This window comes from Polyergus mexicanus, unplaced genomic scaffold (assembly GCF_030449975.1).
Source record: "Polyergus mexicanus isolate NDT 795.1 unplaced genomic scaffold, iyPolMexi1.0 SCAF_12, whole genome shotgun sequence".
Taxonomy (NCBI): Eukaryota; Metazoa; Arthropoda; class Insecta; order Hymenoptera; family Formicidae; genus Polyergus; species Polyergus mexicanus.
Genome location: NW_027223332.1, coordinates 5,343,235 through 5,367,675, shown reverse-complemented (window position 1 = coordinate 5,367,675; position 24,441 = coordinate 5,343,235). Strand labels below are relative to the sequence as shown.

At 38.7% G+C, this 24,441-nt stretch overlaps 1 protein-coding gene and 1 long non-coding RNA gene across 11 annotated transcripts in view; one reads left to right on the top strand and one right to left on the bottom strand.

Annotated features, from left to right (window-relative positions):
- Ten-a (tenascin accessory) overlaps positions 1-24,441 on the bottom strand; it is a 422,894-nt gene that overhangs the window by 29,642 nt on the left and 368,811 nt on the right. For all 10 annotated transcript variants that reach the window (XM_070304904.1, XM_070304905.1, XM_070304906.1 and 7 more), the window contains one exon: positions 5,452-5,729. In XM_070304904.1, the coding sequence (XP_070161005.1) occupies positions 5,452-5,729 (278 nt within the window). The remainder of the gene's footprint in view (positions 1-5,451; positions 5,730-24,441) is intronic.
- The window catches only part of LOC138938140 (uncharacterized), a 55,383-nt gene that overhangs the window by 30,239 nt on the left and 703 nt on the right, over positions 1-24,441 (top strand). The gene's annotated exons all lie outside the window — the stretch shown is intronic.

The window sequence follows — 24,441 nt, the reverse complement described above, 5'->3', positions numbered from 1 at the left end:
GACGTTAAAGGCTTCTAGTATCAGCTAATCCAAGATTTAATCTTATGTCGATTCTATAACTCAAGTTATCTTTGCAGTTTTATCTCTCAAGTTTCGGGCCATTTATATTAATGTTTTCTGAGCGATAAGTGCAAGTTCGTTGAATTTATAAACGCCATGATAAATTCAGCAATAAAATCCTTATCCGTGGCAGGATATTGCGGTTTAATTAATTATCTGTCTCGTGCGCCGCGAGCGTCACGAATTAATTACGCGATTTAACGAGAGTTTTTAAAAAGGGGCAGGACCCCGCAACGCAGCCCCGCAACTAACGATCTCTTGGCTTATCAACGCAACAAAACAGCGATAACGCATAATTGAATTCGCGTGTTATTGCCGCGCGACTGATTTGACAAATAGCGATTCGTCGATACACTCGGCGCTTGATATTTAATGGACGCGTTTTCGCCTACCGCGATTTATTGTATCGCAAATTGTATAAGCTTTCTGTCGCAATAATAGCACTCATTATCGCGCACGCTCATGCGCTATTTCTAGTGGAATCGGTATTGCGATTATTATTATTCCTCTACAGTTTCACTATACATTACATACACAAATGCGCGTAGAAAAATATCGCTTCAAATATATAATCGATCATCATAAATATCACAGCAATTATTAAGCTTTTATAAAGTAAATAATAAAATATTAGTTAAAATTTAATATATTTTAATATATACAAATTTACATTTAATCTACCGAATAGTTTTCGCAATAATGTCAAACTTGTTTTTCACCATAGAAAAGTTTAGCATACAGGCAATAGTCCTTGACAAGTTTCTTCGAAGTAAAAGAAGCTCCGCGATACATGAGGAGATGAATACATACGTAAAAGTTTTTATATACATACGCGTTTTCACGTAAACCAATACGAGAGAACATGCACACATACACGCACGTCAGTCCAGAGATAGGCGAAATGACCGGAAAAGAGCGACTATTCCTTCGGGATCGACGTTGCCTGGCCGCTATGTAACTATCACTGAAATTGAGTTGCAGTGAACTGTGAATGACCTTATTTCACGTATATGCCAGTCAGCATAGCATCGTTTTCGTTCCTGCTTCAAGTCATCGTAGCTCAGCAGTTCAACTTTCCACGTATCGTACATACGTATGTACCGGGTATTTGAAAAATCGTGCACTAGGGGTTTGGAAAATCAAACATCCAATACCAAATTAAGAAAAAATAATTTAACGTCCAAGATGTATATAGGTTTTCTGTCAAATCAATCTTTGTAATGTAACCGTGCATTTCTTGGCTAATACTCGGAATAATATATTAATACTTTTTAATATTTTAATCTATTATAGGCATACAGGATTCTGAAATCCTTAATGTTAAAAATTAGAGATGAGAGATAGCAAATTTTCAAAATAAATTTGCATTTGGTATTTCTAAGTAATCTAATCTAACGCCAATTGCGAGTTCCGAAACACCCTATACATTTTGCTACAAAGACAACAGCGTGAAACGAGATTATTTCAGAATTCAATATATATTCTGGATCAAGAGACCGTCAAGTTTTGGTGATGAGCTACCGGAAATTTAAAATGGCTGTAATGCAAGTTGTGGAAGGGTCGTTGCACTACTATCTACCCCTCTTTGCGGGGATAAAAAGAACGAGCGCGATTGTGAAGGACAGCGGGCACGTTCATAGGGCGCGCAAAGGAACAACTTTTTCAATTATACACTCCCGGATCGATAGAGCGATTCATTGCCGAGAATGATTCCCGGATTATCGTAGGATTATCCCGCCGCTACTCCCATCGGTCCGTTCCACCGCCCACTTCCGCTCGCGTACGTTATAATGAAATGTTTACAATCGATCCGTCTACCCTTTCGTTCCGATCCGCCGAAGCGTGAGTCCAGACACGACAGCGTTATCGAGCCGCCTACACAATGTCGCTATTATTGACGAGTTAACTACTAATGGCATAGTAATAATGAAATATGTTTTCTCACGACAGAAAAAACAAGCGAATGGATGAAATTATAGTTTTCTAATAACGCATTCAAAATTTTAAATGAAAAACTATTCTAATATCGTGTATATATGCGTACTTTGATACTTGTTAATTACAATTAAAGAATTTTAGCAAATCGAGTCTCAAAAATAACGCTCTAAAGATCAAATACTTATCATTAAGAAATGAAAAACAGTTATAATTTGCGAATAAATACGTGTATTAAAAAGTAACAAATTGTTCTTTATTTTTCTTTTAGATTCAAGTCCGCTTAAGAGCAATTGTCGCGAGAGCGGTTTTTGTTAACGAAATACTTGTAAACGAAATCTTTGAAGGTATCCGTATTGCAAGTAGCTTGTCGCGAAATAATTTTAACCCTAAGGGTCACGAATGAGCAAGCAAATATACGTCAAATTATCGAAAAGCAAAGCAACTCGCGTGCATATAAGCTCCATACGTTCTGAAGCGACGTAAAGAGATGAAACGAAAAGAAAAGGTTCGCGTATCTCGCTGTGTTTGTGTGCTCGCGCACGTACGCATGTCCGCGTGTATGTGCGCGGCGAGAGAGTAAACCGATCTGCATGTAATCGTACGAAAGGGACACGAGGGATGGGAGGGTACAACGCAAGGTTGGCGCTGTTGGGATAGTATGGATGCAGTAGCAAACAGGCAGATTGGATTCCAGACTCGATTTACTGGAATGTAGAAATAACAGCTGGTGAGCAGTCTTCTCGAGGCCGAGAACCGACTTTGCAATCTTCCTTCTTCCCCTTTCTCCTTCTATGCGACACGCCGAACAGAAGAAAGAAGAAGGATATGAACGGAGTTTGGGGAAGGATGGGGAGAAAAGGATAGTGTCGTAAGAGAGTGTAGGGGGAGACGGATGGAGAATGTTATATGTATAGAATCGCGGGACACAATGCGGACCCAACTATCCTCGTATCCTTCCCTTCTCCTAAATCTTCTTAGTCCCTGTGACCTCGGATGATAAAGTCTAATACATCTGCGAGACGGACCTTGACCGTCGTTTGGATTTTCGGATTTGTCGCAGGATGCAAGAACGCGATTTGTATGGCGGCAAGAGAGAAGGAAATAGGTTCTTCTGTAGCGCGCTGATAACAGACAGGCATTAATTTCCTCAATCGGACCCGGCACCATGAAGATGCAGCGATTTTCAACCCCGCGTATCTTTAACCTCGCATTTCATTGGCCATTACATTAGCATAACAGACCTGGCGAAGTCATTTTCCGAATCCTTTTTGCAGCAATAACGACGTGAATCAACGAGAACGAGCTGTCTTGTCGCGAATTCGTTAATAGAATCAACTACAACAAACGGCATGAATGTCGTTGCCGTGTTTAACTTCACTAAGATTTCATCTATGTATATATCATAAGATTACGCTGTAAATTATTTACGTAACAAACTTTATCAATATTAGTCATCGGGTGTACCGAGATAATGCGCCGTTAGTTGCACAGCTATCGATTTGTGCGTCGAGTAGGCCATTGCCCCGCGAAATGCCCGCGATTCGTTTAGCAAAAATATATATTCATAATCTCTGATAACTTGTTGTCTTATTTTCTTAATGAGTATATAATTAAGCTTGAAAATTTTCAAATCGATGATACTTGAAAATAATAAAGATATATCTAATTGTTGTATTGTTGTCTGACAATGAGATGAAATTTCTTTCTATGCATATATATATATAAGACATGCTATTGATTCATATATATGAATGTGTTCACTTCTTCCTCACGCCCCTCCGATACGCTGTACGGTTTGTAGTTTCAGAACTATGAGCATTATGGGTAAAACATATGTACCCCATGCCATCGAAACGCTTCCTTTCTCACTATCGACGGGTTATATTTTTGCCCCTCCCTAACCGGACGGAGCCAACCACTTCGTATTAAATGAACCATTACGTTAGCAATGTTACGGTTGTAGCTCCTCGCACAAGATCCGGACTTCTGTTATTGAACAGTATTTAATTTTCTCAAAGGCGACATATATATTCTCGCTTACGTTATCTCATTTAATTGCGTTACTCATTACGCAAAATGCGAAGACTTTGTTCTAAAAATGTGACGATATAATAATCGGTTTTTTTTAGCTTTTCTAACTTCATCCCTCTACGTTATTTTACTCGAAAATAAACTCTATTCTATGGATATGATAATAATAATAATTGAATAGGGGAAGTTGAATTTAAAATTAAAAGCAAATTAATTTTACTAAAGACAAAAATAAAAAATATATTCATAAAATGTTACTTTTATTACTGTATTTCTTCATTATGTAAACAATTTCTTTGACATATTTATAACTAAAACATCATAGAAATAATGCCTTTGATGCTGCATTTTGGAACTTTATAACGGTCAAGCAATATTCCTTTGTAACAAACATTTCAACGCAACGCAAAATAAAATGGACTCGCGTGTTTTATAACCCGAAGCTGCTTTTGTCGCAAAGAAACACCGTAAACGTCAACTGTAAAATAATGCTGTTGCGGCAATGTTACGTGCACCGTCGTTGCAAGAAAAATGTCAATGTGTATCGTGTAGGTGTACAGTGCGTTTTGCGGACGCATATAGCACCGTTACACGTAAAATATTTTCGATAGTATACTCTTTCTCGAATTTAATTGAGTCTTTTGTTTTTTGTTTTTTTTTTAAATTTCGTGTTTTGTTCACTTGACCGTATCTGTTTATTAAATTTTAAATACGTTATCTAAATTGCATATTCGAGTAAAAAGAACTTTTATTTTAGCACATTGAAAACTGCTTTATATTAAAAAATTGTCTTATTCTTATATTGTTTTTTTTTATAAATGGAGCAAAGATATAAATCACGCGCACTTTGATACTTGCGAGTCTCATTTAGTCATGATTTACATGATTACGCGAAATTCGTCACGCCTTTACGCGGAACGTTACAGTGTCAGTCATATATGTATAATCCCCTACTGCATATAGGAATTAGCATGGTACAGTAACGCCGACGTTCCGATGGATTTTAGCATTAGGTGGGTTGGGTTAGTCGTAACCAGATTTGCAAGTTAATAATGAATTATTGTACCGTGAATTTCGGGTCAGCCAGCAATAGAATTGTGTGGACTATCCGCCAGCGACGTATTACGACTCGGACGTGCGCTTTGGGACTAATAAAAACGGCTCACTCAAATTTACACCGAGGTAAATATTATTTATGAAATCGTTGTATTAAATGGCCCCTCGCTGTCATATATTACAAATACACAAATTTGACTATATCTAATCAGTTTATTCTGACCATTAATCTAATGAAATATTTGTTCGATTCAAAATTAACTATCGTATATGTAGAATATAGCGAAGTTACATCGATCGAATTAAACTTTGCGGGGTAGACGTTATTTTTGGCAGAATTTTAATGTTATAAGCATAATTACTTACCAGCAAAGTAAGCTAGCATCGCCGTAAGAGCCACGGCCAAGAGGATCAAGGCGATCGAGAAGCATTTCCAAGAGCATCTATGCTGACAACGTTTATCGATGTGAAAACGCGATGGCGAATATGGAGAATAATGCGGCATCGCTGCGGCGCGAAGTGGAAAACCCGGCATCACCATAGCTTGGCCTTGAGCGCCTACTGTAGCGGTACCGCCATTTCCGGTACCACCTAAACCGCCACCCAGAGAACCCACCGTCACTTGCTGTTGCGGTGGCGGAAGCCTGAAACGATAAACAATAATCGATATTATTAAAATAATCCGCGATGTAACGTAAAAGTTATATCACACACGATTATGTCTCGTCTATGCTACGTTTATTATCATGGTAAATTAGATTGTTCACGGCTCTTCAATGATTCGATAGACGCATTAATAACTACGAATCGAGTTATTAAATATGATGACAAATTGTTCGCGCGATTGTAAGCGATCGCAAATCAGAACATAGTCGACGTCGATTAGTATCTCCCCGTATCTCGCTTACTGTTGATTATTAGTTAAATTCATGCCATGATATGTATCGGTGTGTCGGTAATAAATGGGAGGGTTGACTGCGCATAGTCTAACCGATCGATTGATCCGGAACGTTGCTCCAAGGGCGATACGTACCGCCGATAAATCGACGGATGTATCTGTTTTGGCGCACGTGTGCTTGCGGAGGCGGCAGACACCGGCAAGGTACATGAACTATGCTATCGGCGATGCGCGTTCGGGGATGCAGATAACGCATCCCCGGAGCTTATAAAAGATGCAGATGCCACCATTAAGCTCGACATTGACGGGCCGCGTGTACGTATCGTTGCACGAGACCCATGGGCTTTCGGAAAATGACGTTCACGTGGGTGACAAGGTTAAGGCCCTTAGCCGTCGGACCCGTGTCAAGGATTTTATTTTCATCATCGACGATATTTATCTTCGTCCCCTCATCGAGAGACCAGGGGGATAAGCGCGGTCGAAGCCGGCCGAATGAAGAGCTAACGTCGAAACAGGGATTTAATATGGTGCTTAGGATAAATATAGTTTTCCGATAATCATGCGAACTCATGAATAGCATTATGCGCACGCCATAATGTATGACTCGATCCGCCGTGGCCTGAAATCCCGTAAGAATAACTCGATTGATAGGTACGTTTGGTAGGGAGGAGAAATATAAAGGGAAGAGCGAAGAGGGAGGACTAAAACGACCAAAAAAAGGAAACAAGCGAGAAGTTAACAATGCGCCGCGACGCCAATATTGGATTTTCCGCTTAAAAATTCACATTGTACAAAGCCTCTGAATACAGAGGCTCGGCTGGTTAAATCGAATACTTACGAAATCTTTTTTTTTCAAATTGGTTTTACATGGATTTGACGAGAAAGCAGTCACAGCATTGGATTTAATCTCAAACTCATCGCCTTAAGATAACGTTTCACTTTCATGGTATATAGACGAAGTGATTTAAAATGACTTAAAGAAAAATATTTCCGGGATATAATACACATATGTATATTGATCGGAGAACAGTTTTTTTTTCTTTTTTTAAAATTATGTTTATTAAATAAATAAACTCTTTTTTTACTTATCCAGCATAACCAAAATGAAATTATTTAACAATTTTTTGTCATTCCATTGCTCAGAGGAATGGTTGTGATTAACCAGTTTTAGAACTACGGATGTTATGAAACTCGATTAACGGTGACATATAAACATTAATAATTTAAGAATAGCGATTTAAAAATTTCCGTCCTCTTGTAAATTGTAATTTTTTATCGCTACAAACTCACAGAAAAACTTCACTGACGCATTTTTTAAACGTGATGAATTTACGAACAAAGATTTTAAATATAAACTAGAGTAAGACAGAGATATCTTTCAAAGTTTTGAAAGACGAGCGTTTTCTTTCCCCTTGAAGAAATCATTGAGATATGTCGTATGCCTCGCGCAATTTATAAATTGCTTAACAAATCCAGTCCGACAAATACCATAAATAATCGCGCTTAGATTCCGACGCGATCCTATAAACGTCTGCTCATATTTCCCGGAGCAGGAAGCAATCAGACACGACATGAAAAAATATCACTGGCAGGAGTCCCGCCATTCTTGCGCGGCGGCGCAGAAAAAATATAGAAGATATGCGAGAGAGAAGAAATCCCTCGCAATAAATATTACTTTTTCCATGGGATCATTAATTTAGGAATAGAGCCCGCGGTATGAAATTCATTTTTATTAAAAGCATCAAGATGCTCGACATTCGATAAAAATCGTGGAGAAAAAAGTTTAATGGCGAAATAATAGAGGTTTTTTTCAAAGCTGGAAAATAGCCAAAGATAGCCTTATTTGAACTTTGCATTATTTGGTAAAAGATGAGTGGGATGTGCGCTCCGAAAATAATTCAATTGTCGATGAAAGAGAATGTGATTTAATAATGATATAGAATATAATAGAAAATTTTTTAAAATTTAATAACCGGAAGATTTTCATATTTTTACATGTTAAATGGCTTTGCTCTTGTGATGTGTAATATTTTTATATTATTAATATTAATAATTTAAAAGTCATACGTATGATACTATTACTGATTAATGAATCAAATTAGTTTGCTAGCATTATTTTTTTCGCCTAAACATTATAATTAATTCGTAATATTGTAAATTAATTTACAATATTTCGCCATTATTTTCGTATTCGATCTCTGACTATCCAAATTGAAGCTCTGAAAGTTTTTTCTGAGAAATAAATAAATCTAACTTCTCTCTCTCTCTCTCTCTCTCTCTCTCTCCTAAGAACCTTCGAACAGATGTACGATGCTCCGGCTGGGACAACCAATTCTTGATTGCACGTAACAGACAAATGAAGCAAGGGGAGTGGCTGAAAACAAGATGAACGACAAAAAAGGAGAGGCAGTAAAGCCGGGGTTACGCTACGGAAGAACGGAGTAAGCAGCAATTCGGCGTGTTCACGCCGTGGCCCCTCTCCAAGCCGGGTTAATCCATTTGTGCGAGTAAATCGGTTAGCTGAAATTGGGTTATATTTCCTAATCGATACGATGGATTAAGTTACCGGTCGGTCGGTTCTTCAGCGTGTCGGTCACGATGCATGGCTCTTTCTTCGCTAATTATCGTTAATAGCAAATAGCACAGCAGAGAAAACGTGAGGTAAATATATAAGCCAACGGCTTTTGCAAAACTTACAGTATCGTATTTGAATAATATCGATAAAAATCTATCAGCATTTCCAATTATAAAAAAGCATCGCGATAGATACACGATACTCCGGCGAAGTTAATATATTTTTCAATCCAATTTTCAGTCTATAGTATAAATTTACCAAATTCCATCGAGATTGCTGGATTACTCAGGAGCGTATTGCGAATTTCAAACATCGTTCCCACTGATTCGAACGAGATCGGTGATTTTTCTTGTGACAGCTTAATCTAACTCAGGGACATAAGCGTAAAGCTAATGCGGCAAGTCGCCGCGGTACGACTTTTGGGAAGGAAGTTCGAAAACGTACACGGATGTTCCTTTAACCAATATAAAAGTAGGTCGAGGAGTACCGAGTTTGATCGTCAGCAACCTGGGCAGATTACGCAATTCTCGTTGCTACGAAGTTAAGATGCCCCTGATATAAGTTAAGTCGTAGTCCAGTCACGAAAGGACCCAACGTCACTTTAAGCAGGTAGCTTCTCTAACTAGGCGACACGACGATAGTGGTAGATGTGGATTGTATGAATGTGTACACGACACCTTCACCGATTAAACCAATTGGACGGCTGTCTGATATATTGAAAGTTAAAGAGGTAATTGCGAGCGGCGTTGCTGCCACATATTGAGTTGAGTGTCGTCTGAGTGGAAGATTGGACTGTTTCAGCTGTGCGAGCTGACGATAGGCTCGAGCGTGTGATCCAATTATGATGTAACGTATGTTTCATCGTAAAAATTGTGAGCCACGAATGCTGTATACAATTTCTACGCCACTGCATAAGTTTTTCCCGTATTGTGAGTCCTTCATTAAAAATCAACAAGCGATAAAATGGTCTTTGAGAAAAGTAGAAAACACATGTTAAAATCGGAGAGTCCAACTGCAGTCGTCAAATATTCTATTATTATTAATTCAATAAAAAGCAGCATGCATCTCTTGTAATTGTTTATTTTTTTAAATTCTGCTTATTTCTTTTATTTTTTGGATTATGTAAAGATTTTAATCTCTTTCTAAAGCTTAATAAAATGGAACATTAATATCCGCAGATCTATCTCTGCATTCTCAGCATTACTTCCAGAGAGAAATTCCTCTCCATTTAATAATAAATATGTTCATTATGAAATCTTTAACATCTATCATTCTCTGTTCTACGTAAATCCTCTTGTCCGAAATTAAACTAGCGTATCTAACATCTAAAGTGAGATATCTATCCCGTAGTAACGTTACTCTGATAGTCTCCGGCCACTAGAAAACATAATGGGCCCTTCCGAGAAGGGAGGGCGTGAAAAATCTCGGAGGCCGTTGATACTCGATCGTTTGTCACGAGCGATGCTTATCTGCGATCTCTCTCTCTCTCTCTCTCTCAAGGAGATCGCGTCGCGCAGACGAAGGCGTCTTCAGGTAAGACGATTGTTGTGGAACGTGGAGCCCTATAGGGGGTATACACGTATATAAAAAGAATCCTAATAAAAATCTGATACCCCGATCCGCGCGCTCAAGCCCGTCCCAAACGCGCGTTCCAAAAGGGAAGATAAGGTGACAGAGAGACATACAGGTAACGCGACGCGCCGCTGTTGAAATTGAATCCAACTCTCAGGTGAAAAATTACGATCGTTTCTAACACTGCGCTCGACGGATAATGAAGTCTGCTGTTCTCCCAGCCATTGTTTCGCGAGGGCATGTCAGTACATAGCCGCGCCTTCCGACAGCCTGCTTTCTTGCCGTTAGCGCGACGCCTCTAATTATTAATTTCAGCCTTTTAATATTAATTAGACTCGCGCGGTGCGCTACGCGCCGTAATAGAACGGCGTGATTACGCCGAGATTATACAATAATTTTAATCGCTCGATTAACACACTGAAAGAGAGAGAGAGAGAGAGCATCGTTTCGCGTCTGACTCCTAAACCTAGGAGGTTGCAGCCCTTGTATGCGTTTCCCGGCACATAATAATAGGTGCGATACCACTGAATATTCAAAGAGACGCGTATCTCTCCATCTCCCCCCCTCTCTCTCTCTCTCTCTCTCTCTCTCTCTATCTATCTCTCTATATAGCGAAGACTTTGCGGTATTACAATTTTAAAGCTGCAAGGCATCTCGTAAACTACGAGAAGCTTTATGTCTATTATTTTTAGCTAAACTTCGCATTCGCGTATATGTATATATATATATATATATATATATATATATATATATATATATGCATTGTCTAGATATATTATATGTACTATATGTATAATTTTACTGTGTCACATAGAAAATGAAAAATTTTCACAAATGGCACACAAGTTATTTTTTAATAAAAAATAATTAGGGATGCTACGAAGATTGCGAATATTTGTTGTCAAACATTCCTGACTTATCAATTTTCATATACACATGAAGAAAGATGGATAATAAATGAGATGGAAATAATGAGGAAGAGGTTGTAAACTTAAGCACAAGTTGCTTCATAAGTTTGCGTTCTCAAAATCTTCCAACAAAGTAGATCCCCGCATATTTTTATACATCATATACAAACTAGCTGCAAGCCCAAGTAATACCTCCGCAAGAAGTTATCAGATTGCTCCGAGCGAAATTTATGTCGCAATATCATTTTTGAGGATTTTCTCATATTTCGCATAAAGCTACGTAAGCCTGAGTAATATCGTGAAATGAAATCTCCGTGAATGTTTCCCATACGCTGAAACTGATATGGTTATACATCTATCCGCGCGTATATAATATTATTATATTAAATTGACTATAATCACATTAAAACACTAAATGTGCTCTTCCGTTTGGGATAAAACGGAGGATAAAAAAAAACCTCTTTCCCGTAAATTTAACACAGTTTGTCCGTAAAAGGAATTACGATCTAATACGTCCAACATGAATTGTTATTAACAGGGACGACGACAGTCGTCGGTCTCACGAATCGGGATACCGTTCGGTAAGAATAGCGGTGTTAATGGTCATCGCTGACCGCGATTCTAAACGAGTATGCATCCGTTGCGTCCGAGCGCGTACGAGCGCGGCGCGCGGCGCCAGCGCGGGTAAACGCGGGGAAACACAGTTTGCGGGAGCTAATGTCAGTCGTAACGTTATAAAATGCGACACCGGGCAGCTGGCTAACACCCCGCTTGGTAATACAATCCCGCGTAAATCCTATGCCTTCTCTTCTTCGGCCGTATACCACCAACCAGTGGTTTATTGCCATCCGGCGTCGCGTTAAAAGAACACCAGCTGCGCGCGCGCGCGGGAAAGAACGAAAGCACGCGCCTTTGCAGAAATCGGAGTCCGCTGCGATATCTCGATAAGATGAGATCCACGAGCTCCAGTAACACGTTTTCGCCTTGAACGCGAGCGTTTTTCTCCTCTGATCATTTTATTGCTTGTAAAAATTTTGCGGCTATACAAGTTACGTGCACTCGTTTGGGATCTTAAAATGTGAAAGGAGAGATTACACATTAAAATGTTTTAAAGTTTTAAAGTCGAACACACGCGTACGTTATTTATATTATAAATATTATAAATAATAGAGAGAAGATTCTGTGAAATTTCTCTCATCTTTTATTTCTGGTAGTATCTTTGTGAACATATGTAATAGAGAATTTTAAGATTTTAATTTACGTCTCAAATTCCTTGTCAGTACTTCAATTTTTTATTATTGCGTTTCGCACTTTTACGAATGAAAGCAAGATAATTCGGTATACGCCTGAGCTTCGAGCAATTAAACACATGACGAGATACGATCTTAGATGCGAAAAGGATGGTTGTTAAATCCTTTTAACGATCTGCGATTAGCGACGCAACGACTGAGTTCATAAATTATCGTCACTACAAGACGTACATGCATTTTCACCGTCCAAGCATTTGTATTTTACACTATATCGCTGATTTAAGTAAGAGATTACAATGAAACGTTATATACCACTGAACAAAAATATATAAATTAGAATTTAAACTAATATGTGTAATGTCATGATTATTTTGTCCATGTATTTATAACTATCGATATCGAAAATCTGAATTTTTATCCCCGATCATTGTAGACAGATATCGCGTCTTTCGAATTTTTTCTGGACACGTTCTATTTTATAGACGAAATCCGAGGTCGACGACTCGTCGCGCTGCATAATTCCGCGATAAAGATTGTCCTGCTACGAATATCATCGACCGTGCGCTGTCGATTTGTTCGAGAACAAATATATTTTTCTCGGGTTATATTTTTCCTGCGAGATACATCATTTTCTCAGAATTATTTTTCTCTTTCCCTCTAAAGCATAGAAAGAAAATTTACACAAGAACGATATATTAAATACAACTTTATATATATATATTGTATATAGATAAAATATTTTATTTCCATATATTATTCTTTTTTCTTCTCTCTGCGCGTTTTATTTTCGACTCCTAGTTGGGATATTGTCATCGATTCCCACTTTCGCAAAAGTCGAACATTTTCCTCGGACGCACGACCTACTTTATCGCAGACGAGGTCCGAATTCCGCGATTCTTCATGCCGTATAATTTCGCGATAAAGGTTTCCCGTGCCCTATTGTCAACGGCGCATTGCCGCACCGACTTGTTCGAGGGAGCGAGTCTATGTTTTCCTCACGTTATATATTTATGCGACAATGTATTAGCTTTGAAATCACTTCCCGACCGTCTTTCCGCAACTGCAACTGCGAGACTACGAATCTCGCCGGGCATCGCTCTGTGCCGGGCTTCGGCGAGATAGAATCGCGCAAGACGTGAGAGGAATCCCTCGGCCTCTCGCAGAGACGCGGTGCGGCGTATTTGAAGCGAAAATCCAATCTTTCTCGAGCCATCCCGGGGCCCATGCCTCGATAAGAGATGTCATCTCCCTTTTCCCTCTTCCTTTTTCTCTCCCCCCGCCGAATTTCTCTCTTTATCTTCGAATTTCCGTGTCAATAGTTCACCGCTTTCTCCGTAAACCTCTTTATGTCAAATGTCTCCAAAGATCCCCTAATAAAAGTCGTGAAATAACATCCGCGATTTTCATTAGTTATGTTTCACGTTTCAGTAAAACCGACTGCTCTAGACAAAATCGTAATAACTCTGCGAAGAAGACTATATATCTCTGAAAAATCTTCTGTTACGATATGGTTTCTGTTCCTCGGCGTCAGGTTGCAAAGCAAAAACTAATGAAAACATCTCAACAGCGCGATTGCATATTTCGATATCTTTTAACAAGTCCGGTAAAATTTAGTTCCGTCGAGCAGCTTTTTCGATTGAAACTTGATCGGTATAATCTTTTAATAATGCGATCACTTTGGTTTGCGCTTTTCCGCACTTTCCTTATGTATCGTTGAACAAAATAGAAATTTATAATTTTAGATTTTATTAAAAAAATCTCAATTTTTTTCTTATTTAAATAAGACATAAGGTTTAGGCAAATATTTTTTTCAAATGCAGCAAGCATAGATCCGCGCTTTTAATGTAATCTCTATCAGAGATACACGCATGATTTAAAGAAAATCGCGCGAGGGATATTTTGTGCGGGTGTATCATCACCGATTCGCATGCATCGATATACTACAGCCACGTATATAGAAAAATTTCTGGTAAGAAGAATATTGTACGTGTCTGCCGCGATCCATGTGTGCTAGGACGATTGTGCGTCCCTTATTCCGCTTCTTTATTGCAAGCGATCAGAATTGAATAATGCAGCGGACGCGAGCCGACGGAAGCGGTTCTGCATCGAGGAGCAAAAGCTCTGAACACCATCTTTCCGTACATACGGAGAAAAGAGATATATACCCATATGTATACAATATACCTATGGACGCTAGACGTATATACATATAAAGCACCCAGGAATTCAGGTACATATATACTAGCGATGGAGATTTGTTCTCCGGACGTATATGCGAAAGATACGATGCATATTCTTCTCGCACAATGCATAGGTTGTCCGATGCGTCGAAAATATTGACTTCCGCGGAGAGCGAAATTAACCTTTAACAGAGCTCGAACAGAGCGAGGTAAACGAACGCAATTGCTAGCGTTACGTATTCGAGGCGCGATTTCATCAACATCGGTTTCAGTTTTAACTTTCTCGATTAATTAACCGATTATTCGAAATACTTAATCGATTCCTTGTCTCATTCTAATTCTAGACACTAAAGAAAAGAAAAAACAATTGATTAAATTTAATCATGTAATGTTTTTCCGTTTGAGTGAAAGTATATATATAATCACTTACATATGTGTTATATGTATATACACATATATAATAATAATTAATATATTAATAATAATTAATATATTTTTTTTCAATTTGTGTTAACAATGGAATCGATGCTTTTATCGTTTCATTTCCATGTACAAAACTTTATCTATCGCACGCTGCGAGATATGCTGGAAACAATTTAAAATTCATCTTTCAAATATTATCGATTCGGTTGAATTGATCGAGTAACTATCAAGCGTGCAATTTACAGATGTTAATGAAATTGTTTCCTATATGGGAATCATTACTTTGAGATTCGATTTCGAGGACAGCTTAAAAGCACTGACAAGTCCATTATACGTAGTTTTAAATAATGCGATTTAAAACGCGAATACGATTCATATCGTTTAATACTACGTAATGAAATGCAAACGATAAAAAGTATTGATATGCATTTTGTTAATATCATATAATTTCAGACCCATATTTTTTAAATGAAATTAAAGTCAATTTTTATCTCGTGAATCTAAATTCAGAAATTTAGTTACGCGTCATTATTTAATTTATATTATTTATTATTGAAAATGAAAGATTATTGAAATATATAAAGAGTTTTGATAGGACAAATACCTCTGTTTTGTGCGAACATTGCAAAACATAGTATGACAAGTTTTGCCCTTAATAAACTTTTTTACCAGAGTACATTGATAAAGAGGATGTCAACAATAACTTTAAATGAGTGTCATAATTATTAGTTGCGAAATTAAGTTTATACAAATGTAGTACGCTGCGCTGCTTACAAAGAAGCTTTCAAGTTTCGCCATTATGACAAACTCCGTTGATTTAACAACAAACGGTCCACGTAAAACGTAACAAAAGATATGCCGCGCATATGTTTTTATCATCCTCGCACAGATGTTATGCTATATAAAAAAGTAATTGTATCATATTCAAAATCGGATTTTGTTTATATAACGCATCCCTCTTTTACTATTTTGCATAAATATAATAAATTATTGTTCTTTTATTAGCTAGCATGTATAATTACATTAGAGCAAATTAAATTAATGCCAAGAAATTTATCAATGCAGTATCTGTCAGGCGTATTGTTCTCGCAGAGAAGTTTATCTCGCTAAGAAAAATAATCCAATAAAGTGTATCACCGCCGCGGGCAAAGTTTTCTTTTCTGAAACAAGTTCGCTCGAAAACTCGCCTCGATGATTATCGCGTGTGGGGTGCGGTACGTTATGCGTATTAGCGGCATATCCCTTAAAAATGGCTCTCGTCCTTTATGGATTCCATCAGACGATAACGACCGTTTCGGCTTCCAAGTCGAAGCACGTTCCGTGACCGTCGCTCGCAGCACAAGGCGGTGGCGATTCGGTTGGCGCGAATGAAAGACGATCGGTCGAGACGAAGGAAAGAAGACGACCAAGAAAGTGCCAGTGTGCGGAAGCTATTATTGCGAGACACGGATGGACGATATCCGGGCGGCGGAGGCAATGTGAAACACGTGGAGAGAAAAGCCAGAGGCCGACGAGACGACGATGCCAGCTGTGCGATCGCGCGCATACAGCAACCCTCGACCTTTGCCGCGAACTTCTCTCGCGCGAACTTCTACGCGCGAGGAATCGAAAGGGTGCGCGAAATCGGGGATGAGAGGATGGATGTATCATCCTCACGACTCTTCGCAAACTTTGGCAACATTCGATCATCATCGCCCTCTGCCATTTTCCCGTCTTTCCCTTTCCCTTCCCCTTACCGCTTCCCATCGTGGCGATGAACCGCCTGTCGCATCCCTAAGAGTGCGAGGCAACGTAAAGTCGCGCCAGGACCAAAGAAGAAAGCCGCGAACCGATGCGAAGATAAGGGGGAGAATATTACACCACGTGTGCCGGTAATAAGACCGCGCACGTGACGATAATGCAAAAATGTCCTTTCAGGTTCTCCATCCCATTCGGCTGTTTCGTTTCCCTTCTTTTGCCTTGTTTTCTCTTGTCTTCTCACGACAAAGCTTTTTCATCTCTTCGCCCATCACGCCTTTTCATACTTCGGAATGTTGATGTATTTTTTGTATTCGAGAGCAATTAATTTTCATGCGTTCCTTGCAACATTCGATTAAATTGAATTCTTCTTTTATCTTTTTTTACTAGATTCAAATCTAACAACAAGTAAATAAAATGACTAAAGTTTAAATGTTTATCCATCTTTTCTGTTAAAATGAAAGAGAAATAAAAATTATCAGAAAATCAAGAATATAAAAACCCGAAGAAAAGTAAAAAAGAAAATGTGTAAAAGAGGATATCGGGAATTAATTAAATTGTTAGCATTGTTCATAATATTTGTTCATAACTAAACATTGTTCATTAATAGTATAATCGATTCTTGTAACAATATCGCCATTTAATCCTCTATATTAATTTTTGATGCCAAAATCATATAATTATTTCGTGGAATATTCGATCGTGTAACTCTCGCATAATTCGAACGCACGATACGTTAAATTGTATACAATATAATTTCGGAAACAATAATCGGATATGCATGTTACAACATGACCGAATAACGAATATCCGATATTGAATTTACTCTTTAAAGAATCACATTTTATGTTCACATTCATATTTAAAAAGAGAAAAATACTTAGAATACAATGCACGTAACATTTTTTCCAATGTTCTTTATTGAGCTAAATGTTTTTTAGTTGGTTGATTTTTTCATAAAACATTTATTTATATATTTTTTGCTATAAGATTACGCAGATCTAATTATTGTCGTTGTCACTTTTCTTTCAATTCGGATCAACGTAAATATTACAGATAATTTTTTAATAGAAAAAAATCATCTTATAGATATATCTCATACAAATATAAAGATCCGATATCCATATGACATGTGATATCGCGAGAGATGAGATCTCTCATAAATATTCCTTTCGTTAACCAGACTCCCTTTTCATCGCCTTTGAAATCAACAACGATTCGTCGATCAAGCATCGCTGCTGAGGTAGAATGTAGAAAAGTAGCAAACAAAATGCGGAGCATACTATTTGATATTTTTAGTCGAGCCACAAGCAGAGCCATCCTCTGCCGTTTCATTCTCATCCACCTTCTCTTCGGGTTTTTTGTCTTTGCGCCGTGTCTTTTCGCGAAAGAGGGGACTCAATTTCATCTCGGTCGAGAAAAGAAGTAAGAGAAAACTGGCGTGCCGGATCGTGGCGTAATGAAGAAAAATCTTAGGAGGATATTGCAGATAGCAGACGGGGGGTTGCGACATTTCCACATACGTAGACGTATCTTCGGGTCGAATGAGCGGGGAATGAGCTGGGGAAGGGTCGAAGGGCAGTGAGTCGTGTTTCGTCGTAGCGCGTCATTATTTTGAGTGCGACACGCCTGTAGAAATGTGACGCGCGGCGCCGAGACAACGATGCGGCAAGAGAAACAGAGAAACAGGGAAGACGCTCTAAAGGCTGTCCTTTCTTTAACGATGACGATAACGCCGCGTTAGAGCGGCGACAGTGACGATGAGGTTCGCTCGCGCCATTTGCCAAGTACGACAAACGCCGTCTCGTTACCTTTCGCATAACATCGATGGGAATGATTTTTCATCGACTGCGTTCGATGATGCGAGAAAGATCGCTATGCGAAGGGACCGCAGCGAATGACAGAACAATTTGGTTTTACCTCCGCTATATATTTCGAAGGAAACGCGTCGGAAGAATAGCGTCTTCTCATCGATACATTCAATATATCGATGATTAGATCACAATATGGCGCTTATTCAGATATGCCATTATAATCAGACAATCATCTCTAATGTGATTATTTGACGACAAGCTATCTTTGACAAATACATTTTCGGCGTTATTATTGCGATCGTCGCTCTCGCTTCTGTTTGCTCAACGTGCGTTTACTGTGTGCTTGAATACAATCTCGTTGGAAGGAACTTGCGAACAATATTAGTGCAACGTGCGAGCGGCAAAGCAAGCTGTGTTCTTCAAGTGGATGCTTTGTCATTCTGGCAATCCATTGTTTGACATGAAGCATCCCGTGTCAATCAAATTGATATAATAATAATAATAATTTGTCCTTTACTGGATTTGCCTGTGCATGTGAATCTTACGCGATCTGTAGAGTTTTAAATATTATACAACCATACACACACACACACACTGATGTTTATATTAAATATCAAAAATTTTAGTCCTATTATTGTTTTAATTATTATTTAATAAAATATTTTCACGTATTTATCTTTATCATGTGTGATATCTGTTCACAATTCATAAAACTTTAAAAATTCGTTTCTAAAGAAGAGAATTATTAAAGAACATGGTTATATATATATATATATATATATATATATATATATATATATATATATATATATATTATGGATATTTATTATCACAATCACATTTACGTAATTGATAAATGTGTATTTAATATACAACAGAATTGTAGGCTAAAGAATAATTGATAAATATTAATAAGAGAGAGAGAGAGAGAGAGAGAGAGAGAGAGAGAGAGAGAGAATGTAATTAATTAATAAATTAATAAATAAATATATAGCGTCAACGTGGTGATATTATTGTGACGAAATGTAATTAATAACTGTCGCTTAGTGAGATACGAAGTATACGTAATTTAACGAATGTCGAGTATAATTATACTTTTTTTGTTAGCGGCTATGTTATTTGCAGTAACACGCGGAACGAGCGTTATTGTTATTCTTCAGACAGGTGTTATACTCTTTCTCTTACATAATTAATCATCCTCTAGTATCTAGTACTAAAAGTTTTGTGAGATACCTCGTTAAAGCGTTTTTCCATCTTTCACCTCGTCTCTATCTCTTTCTCAAATTTTATTATCTCTTATTTATCAATATTATTAGCAACAAAGATTTATGTATTAAATCTTATTAGAGAGATTAATCATCATTTAATTTCTTATATTATATTGCATTTATGTATTAATAATCGTCGTTTTTTATTGTACTTAAACTGCAAAAAAATATCGCCGGATAATTTGAAATATTCCGGAGATGCGCTACGCTAAAACCGATCAATTCGACTAACTTCTAAGAAATGGCCACATCGCGTCGTTCATATAAATTAAGTTTGCCCAAGCTCACCCCGAGTTCTGATAATTAACGCTTCCCGCATCGCTCCCATCTATCGTTCGAGGTACTTTACCCTTCAGGCTTTACTCTTTCCGGAAAGGAAAGACCTGACCTCCGACCCCCCCTGCGACAACCTTAGCCGTGTAAATCTAATTTCGAGGGTTGCGATTGTCCGTTGCATTATATATGTTCTGTCTGCAGAGCCGTTCCCTTGGTGGTGACCGATCTCGGCGAAGGGTTTCCGCGAATCCTTCTGTCTCTTCTCGCTTCGCGCGCGAAAAGAACGAAAGAGAATAGTAAATTACGTGGCTCCACGCATTCTTGGGCTCCATAGCTATATAGATATCACCTTTCGCTTTAATACTTTTGTATTTTTAGATCATAGCCGTTTTCCATGTTTAACATTACGCGGCAATATTGTTCTATTTATAGCCAAACAGCTTTGTTGAACGCCACGTGCCTCGTTACTTCTCCCTTTTTCTCTGTTGTCGGAAAGAACGTAGACTCGATAATAATTCAAAGGCTAAAATGCCAGTCACACATTATTCAACTTGTTAGCTCTGTCGAGTTCCATTCACAATACATACAACGATATCTAATTGCCGCTTTTCCCGACTTCTCTTAGCGTGCCTAATAAAAGAGCGATAATAGCTTCTCGACCGAGAAATGAACGACATTTCTTTTTGGCATATTTCTAAAATTATCTCTATGACTTCTGTCATTCAATCATTTAAAATGTATCTCATAAAATTGAAATGATTTTAGTCGTAAATATTTCGGGATTCAAATCGAAAAATAATATTAGTAATATAGAAAATAGAAATGCCAAGACGTGGCAATTAATTAAATAATTAAATAAAATTAACAGAGCGACAATTGGAATGCTTGAATCAGTTATTCGAAATGATATAAAAATTCAAGGTTTAAGTTTAATTCTAATTTTAAAAATATTTTGCGGAGAGGTGAAATAATTGCGTTTCAGAAAAGATGATAATTTACATATTTCATCAAATAACAGATTTAATTATGCAATATTCCTTCCTTTATACATTGTTCATTACGAAGATCGTATTTATCTCATCGAGAGAAAATCCTCCTCCTACATCTAGTTACCTTTTCATGAAATGCGTATCTCCCATGTTTTGGCATCTCCCGGCTGTACCGGCGCGTAAGATTTATGGTGCCCGCGAACTCTGTTCGATCTGTTGCAAATCTATCTACGAGCGATATTTTATACGCGAGCGTGTACTTTACGGCTTCCCCGAAACTTATCCCGGATGGCACGATATAAGCTTCTTCTATCCCAGTACGGAATTCCGTAAAGGCGAGGGAGGGAAATAATGAACGAGGTTTCGCACGAGCAGCCAGAGAGATTCGCAGCTAAATATTTCCAAGGGAAAGAGAGAACGCGAGAGAAAGAGACGCACACCGCGCCTTGATTCAACGCTCAGGTTATTAATGTTGTTATGAATGTTGAATAGAGCACCGTGAAACACGTTTAAGTGAACACGTTTCTGACTTCGGCGAATTGTCTTAGTATTGTCCGTGAAAAAGACGGCGAAAATAGATTTTAATAATAAGCGAGCTCCGAGAAATGATATTCTCGCAGTTGATATTGCGACGAATAATTGCGCAGGAGCGATAATTTAATTAGCAAACTAGAATCAACGGTATATTTATCGTATCTTTAACATTTAAGCTTATTTCTTTATTTTTGACATTTAAACTATTCTCGATTCTCTTTCATGCTACAGCTCAATATTCAATATTTAAAGCTTGCTTCGTCTATAACATTCGGTATTTTGCGAACGATACCGCTTCAAATCATAACATAATTTAGCAAAGATAAAGATAATTTATTTAAAGCTAGTTCTGTGTTAATGTTGGTGAGACTGAAATCCGCTAAATCCGCCTAACAGATTCCGGGAGAGACATTTATGATTTTGAGATGCATACCATCGCGCGACGCGGCTTGCTTACGCATCCTGTCCGAAGTAATATGAGGTGCACGGGTAGATGCGCGCGAGAGAGAGAGAGAGAGAGAGAGAGAGAGAGAGAGAGTCGGGTGAGGGTGGCGGAAGGCATTGGCGCTCCTCCTGGGCGGAAGCACTATTTCAAGCTAATTGTCGTTTCATCGTTCCCTCTCGTCCGTACAGTGGCGTATCTAAGCCGCGGACGTGCCGCAAGCGGAGATTCTGCCTTCGCGCGTATATACGCACGCGATATTAATGCCCAGTTATGTCTGCAGCGCCGGATAGACACACCTAACCAGCGATGAAATTAACTTTAAGCTCGGCTGGCCACGCGGTTCGGCAATTTCGCCGGAAAATGATCGGGCGGCACATTCTCTCTCTCTCTCTCCTTCATTCTCTGCACGTTGCATCCACACATCCGGCGTGTGTATGTATATGTGTATGTCACTTCCCCTATTAAGTCAGACCTAATTCCTGACGGACCGCACTTCCGCGTTTTATATGAAATCGGGTGCTCCTCCATTGATGCGCTGCCAACGATTATGTATTCGAATGACGGAATTATATGTCTTCTCATATAGATTATAAAATTTTTTATTAGAGAAACAAGAAAGAATTTGATATTTATTAAAATAATTTGTTACTTTATTTTACTATATTATATTGTATTAGACAAAATATTTTCGAAGACACACAAGTCTCTACTATACTATTATAATATTGTTAAACGTCTTACTTATCAAGAAATAAATGGTATAAAATCGCGGAACGACGATCCCTTGAAATTTCGTCATTGCAAGCTTTTATGCAACAATTTGACATGCACGAATATTATCATACAGAATCTCCTTACGCGGTGCCGTTTAATCGATTCAAAAACGAAACGAGGCGATACGTTGCGTCGCTTCTAAAAGACATTTCACAGGGCAGATCGATCGGACATGTTTACACAAATCGATCGCTGCGGCATGCACAAACGGCAAGCATACAACGACGATATCGACAAATTGGTGGGCAGGGCGCCGCGGACAGATATATTCCGTAGAGTTTGTTAGTCCCTCGCGCCCAATCCGTCACGCATAGCCGCGAGACGTTTCTCTGTATGTGTATGCGTGCGCGCGCGTGCAACGTTGTAACTCTTCGAGGTTTATGTATATATACAACTTTCGTACGTACATCACTTTCGCTTACCGATCTCGCTCCGATTCCCGCGTCGCTCTCTTCACCTCTTTCGTTTCTATATCGTCCCCTTATCCTACCCTCGCTCGTTCCGTAACTTCTTCCTCGGCTTCTATATTCCTCTTCCCTTTGTTCTCCTTCTCCCCGCTCCCGAAAGCCGGTTGCCGTATTTATTTCAAGTCGAATTCAGAGGGTAACAGCAAAGTAGAGGAAGCGCGGACAAGAAAAACACGAGGAACTGGGCGGAGCGAGGAAAAACGAAGGGTCTTTTTCTTCCTCCCGATGAATAAGGGAGTTTCGATTCCTGTGAAAGGGGGATGGGCAGGGGGATGAAGGGGGGAGCAAACGCGTGTAGGTGCTAAATCGAAAAGAGAGAGGCCGACAATGGGTGAAGACATGTGGAAGGAAGAAAAAGTGGCCAATAGAAAGCGAAGATGAACGCACTTTATCTCGTACCTGTGTGTTTTTTCTAAGTGAGGCGAGTTAATTTATTGGTTTGCCACGTACTAAAGATATAGTTCTATTGAAGTTAATTGAAGCTCACTTTTCTCTTACTTTTCTCTCGCTAGTAATAAATATATTTGTTCACCAATGGAAATGTTTATCAATTTATTAATTTCTTTTTATATATAAAGAAGAATAAAACAAACTTTCACACATAATATCATAAAAAGGTGATGTTTAAAATTTTTTACACACACACACATACATATATATATGCATTAAGAGAGCTTTACGTTAAAATAGAGCATGAGATAGATGTATACGTATACTCAAGAACCAAGAATTAGAACCGACAATACATCAAAGGACGTAATGCCTGAAGACGACTTAGACGCGCCGTGATACGTGGTTTATGGCCGGCGATAGACGTTTAGATAACTATCTCAATTTACGTTGCACGAGGATGAATGGTAGATTAGCCGAGTGTCTAATTACAATCTCAAAGGAGATCTCGTTTCGCGATAAAGACGGACATTCGGCGCGTCGGCCGCGTCGTCGATTTTCGCACGGGACGAGACAGCGCGGTGAGAGAGCGAGGTGAAACGAGACGAGCGGACGAGTGGTGAAAAAAGAGAGTTCGGGGCACGAAAAGGCAACCTAATTAAGTCTGCGAGATGTCTCGCTGAGATCTCGCTGATGAAGACGTTTGTCCGACGCGCTTCGGGCGCGCAACTTTCGGCTGATTTGACGGAAAAGGAAACGAACGAACCAACGAGCGTCGTGTTTACGTTTCTCTTTTTCCGTCTACGCGACAATTTTACTACCGTATTTGCGAGTACTCTGCGTTGATACCACTGCT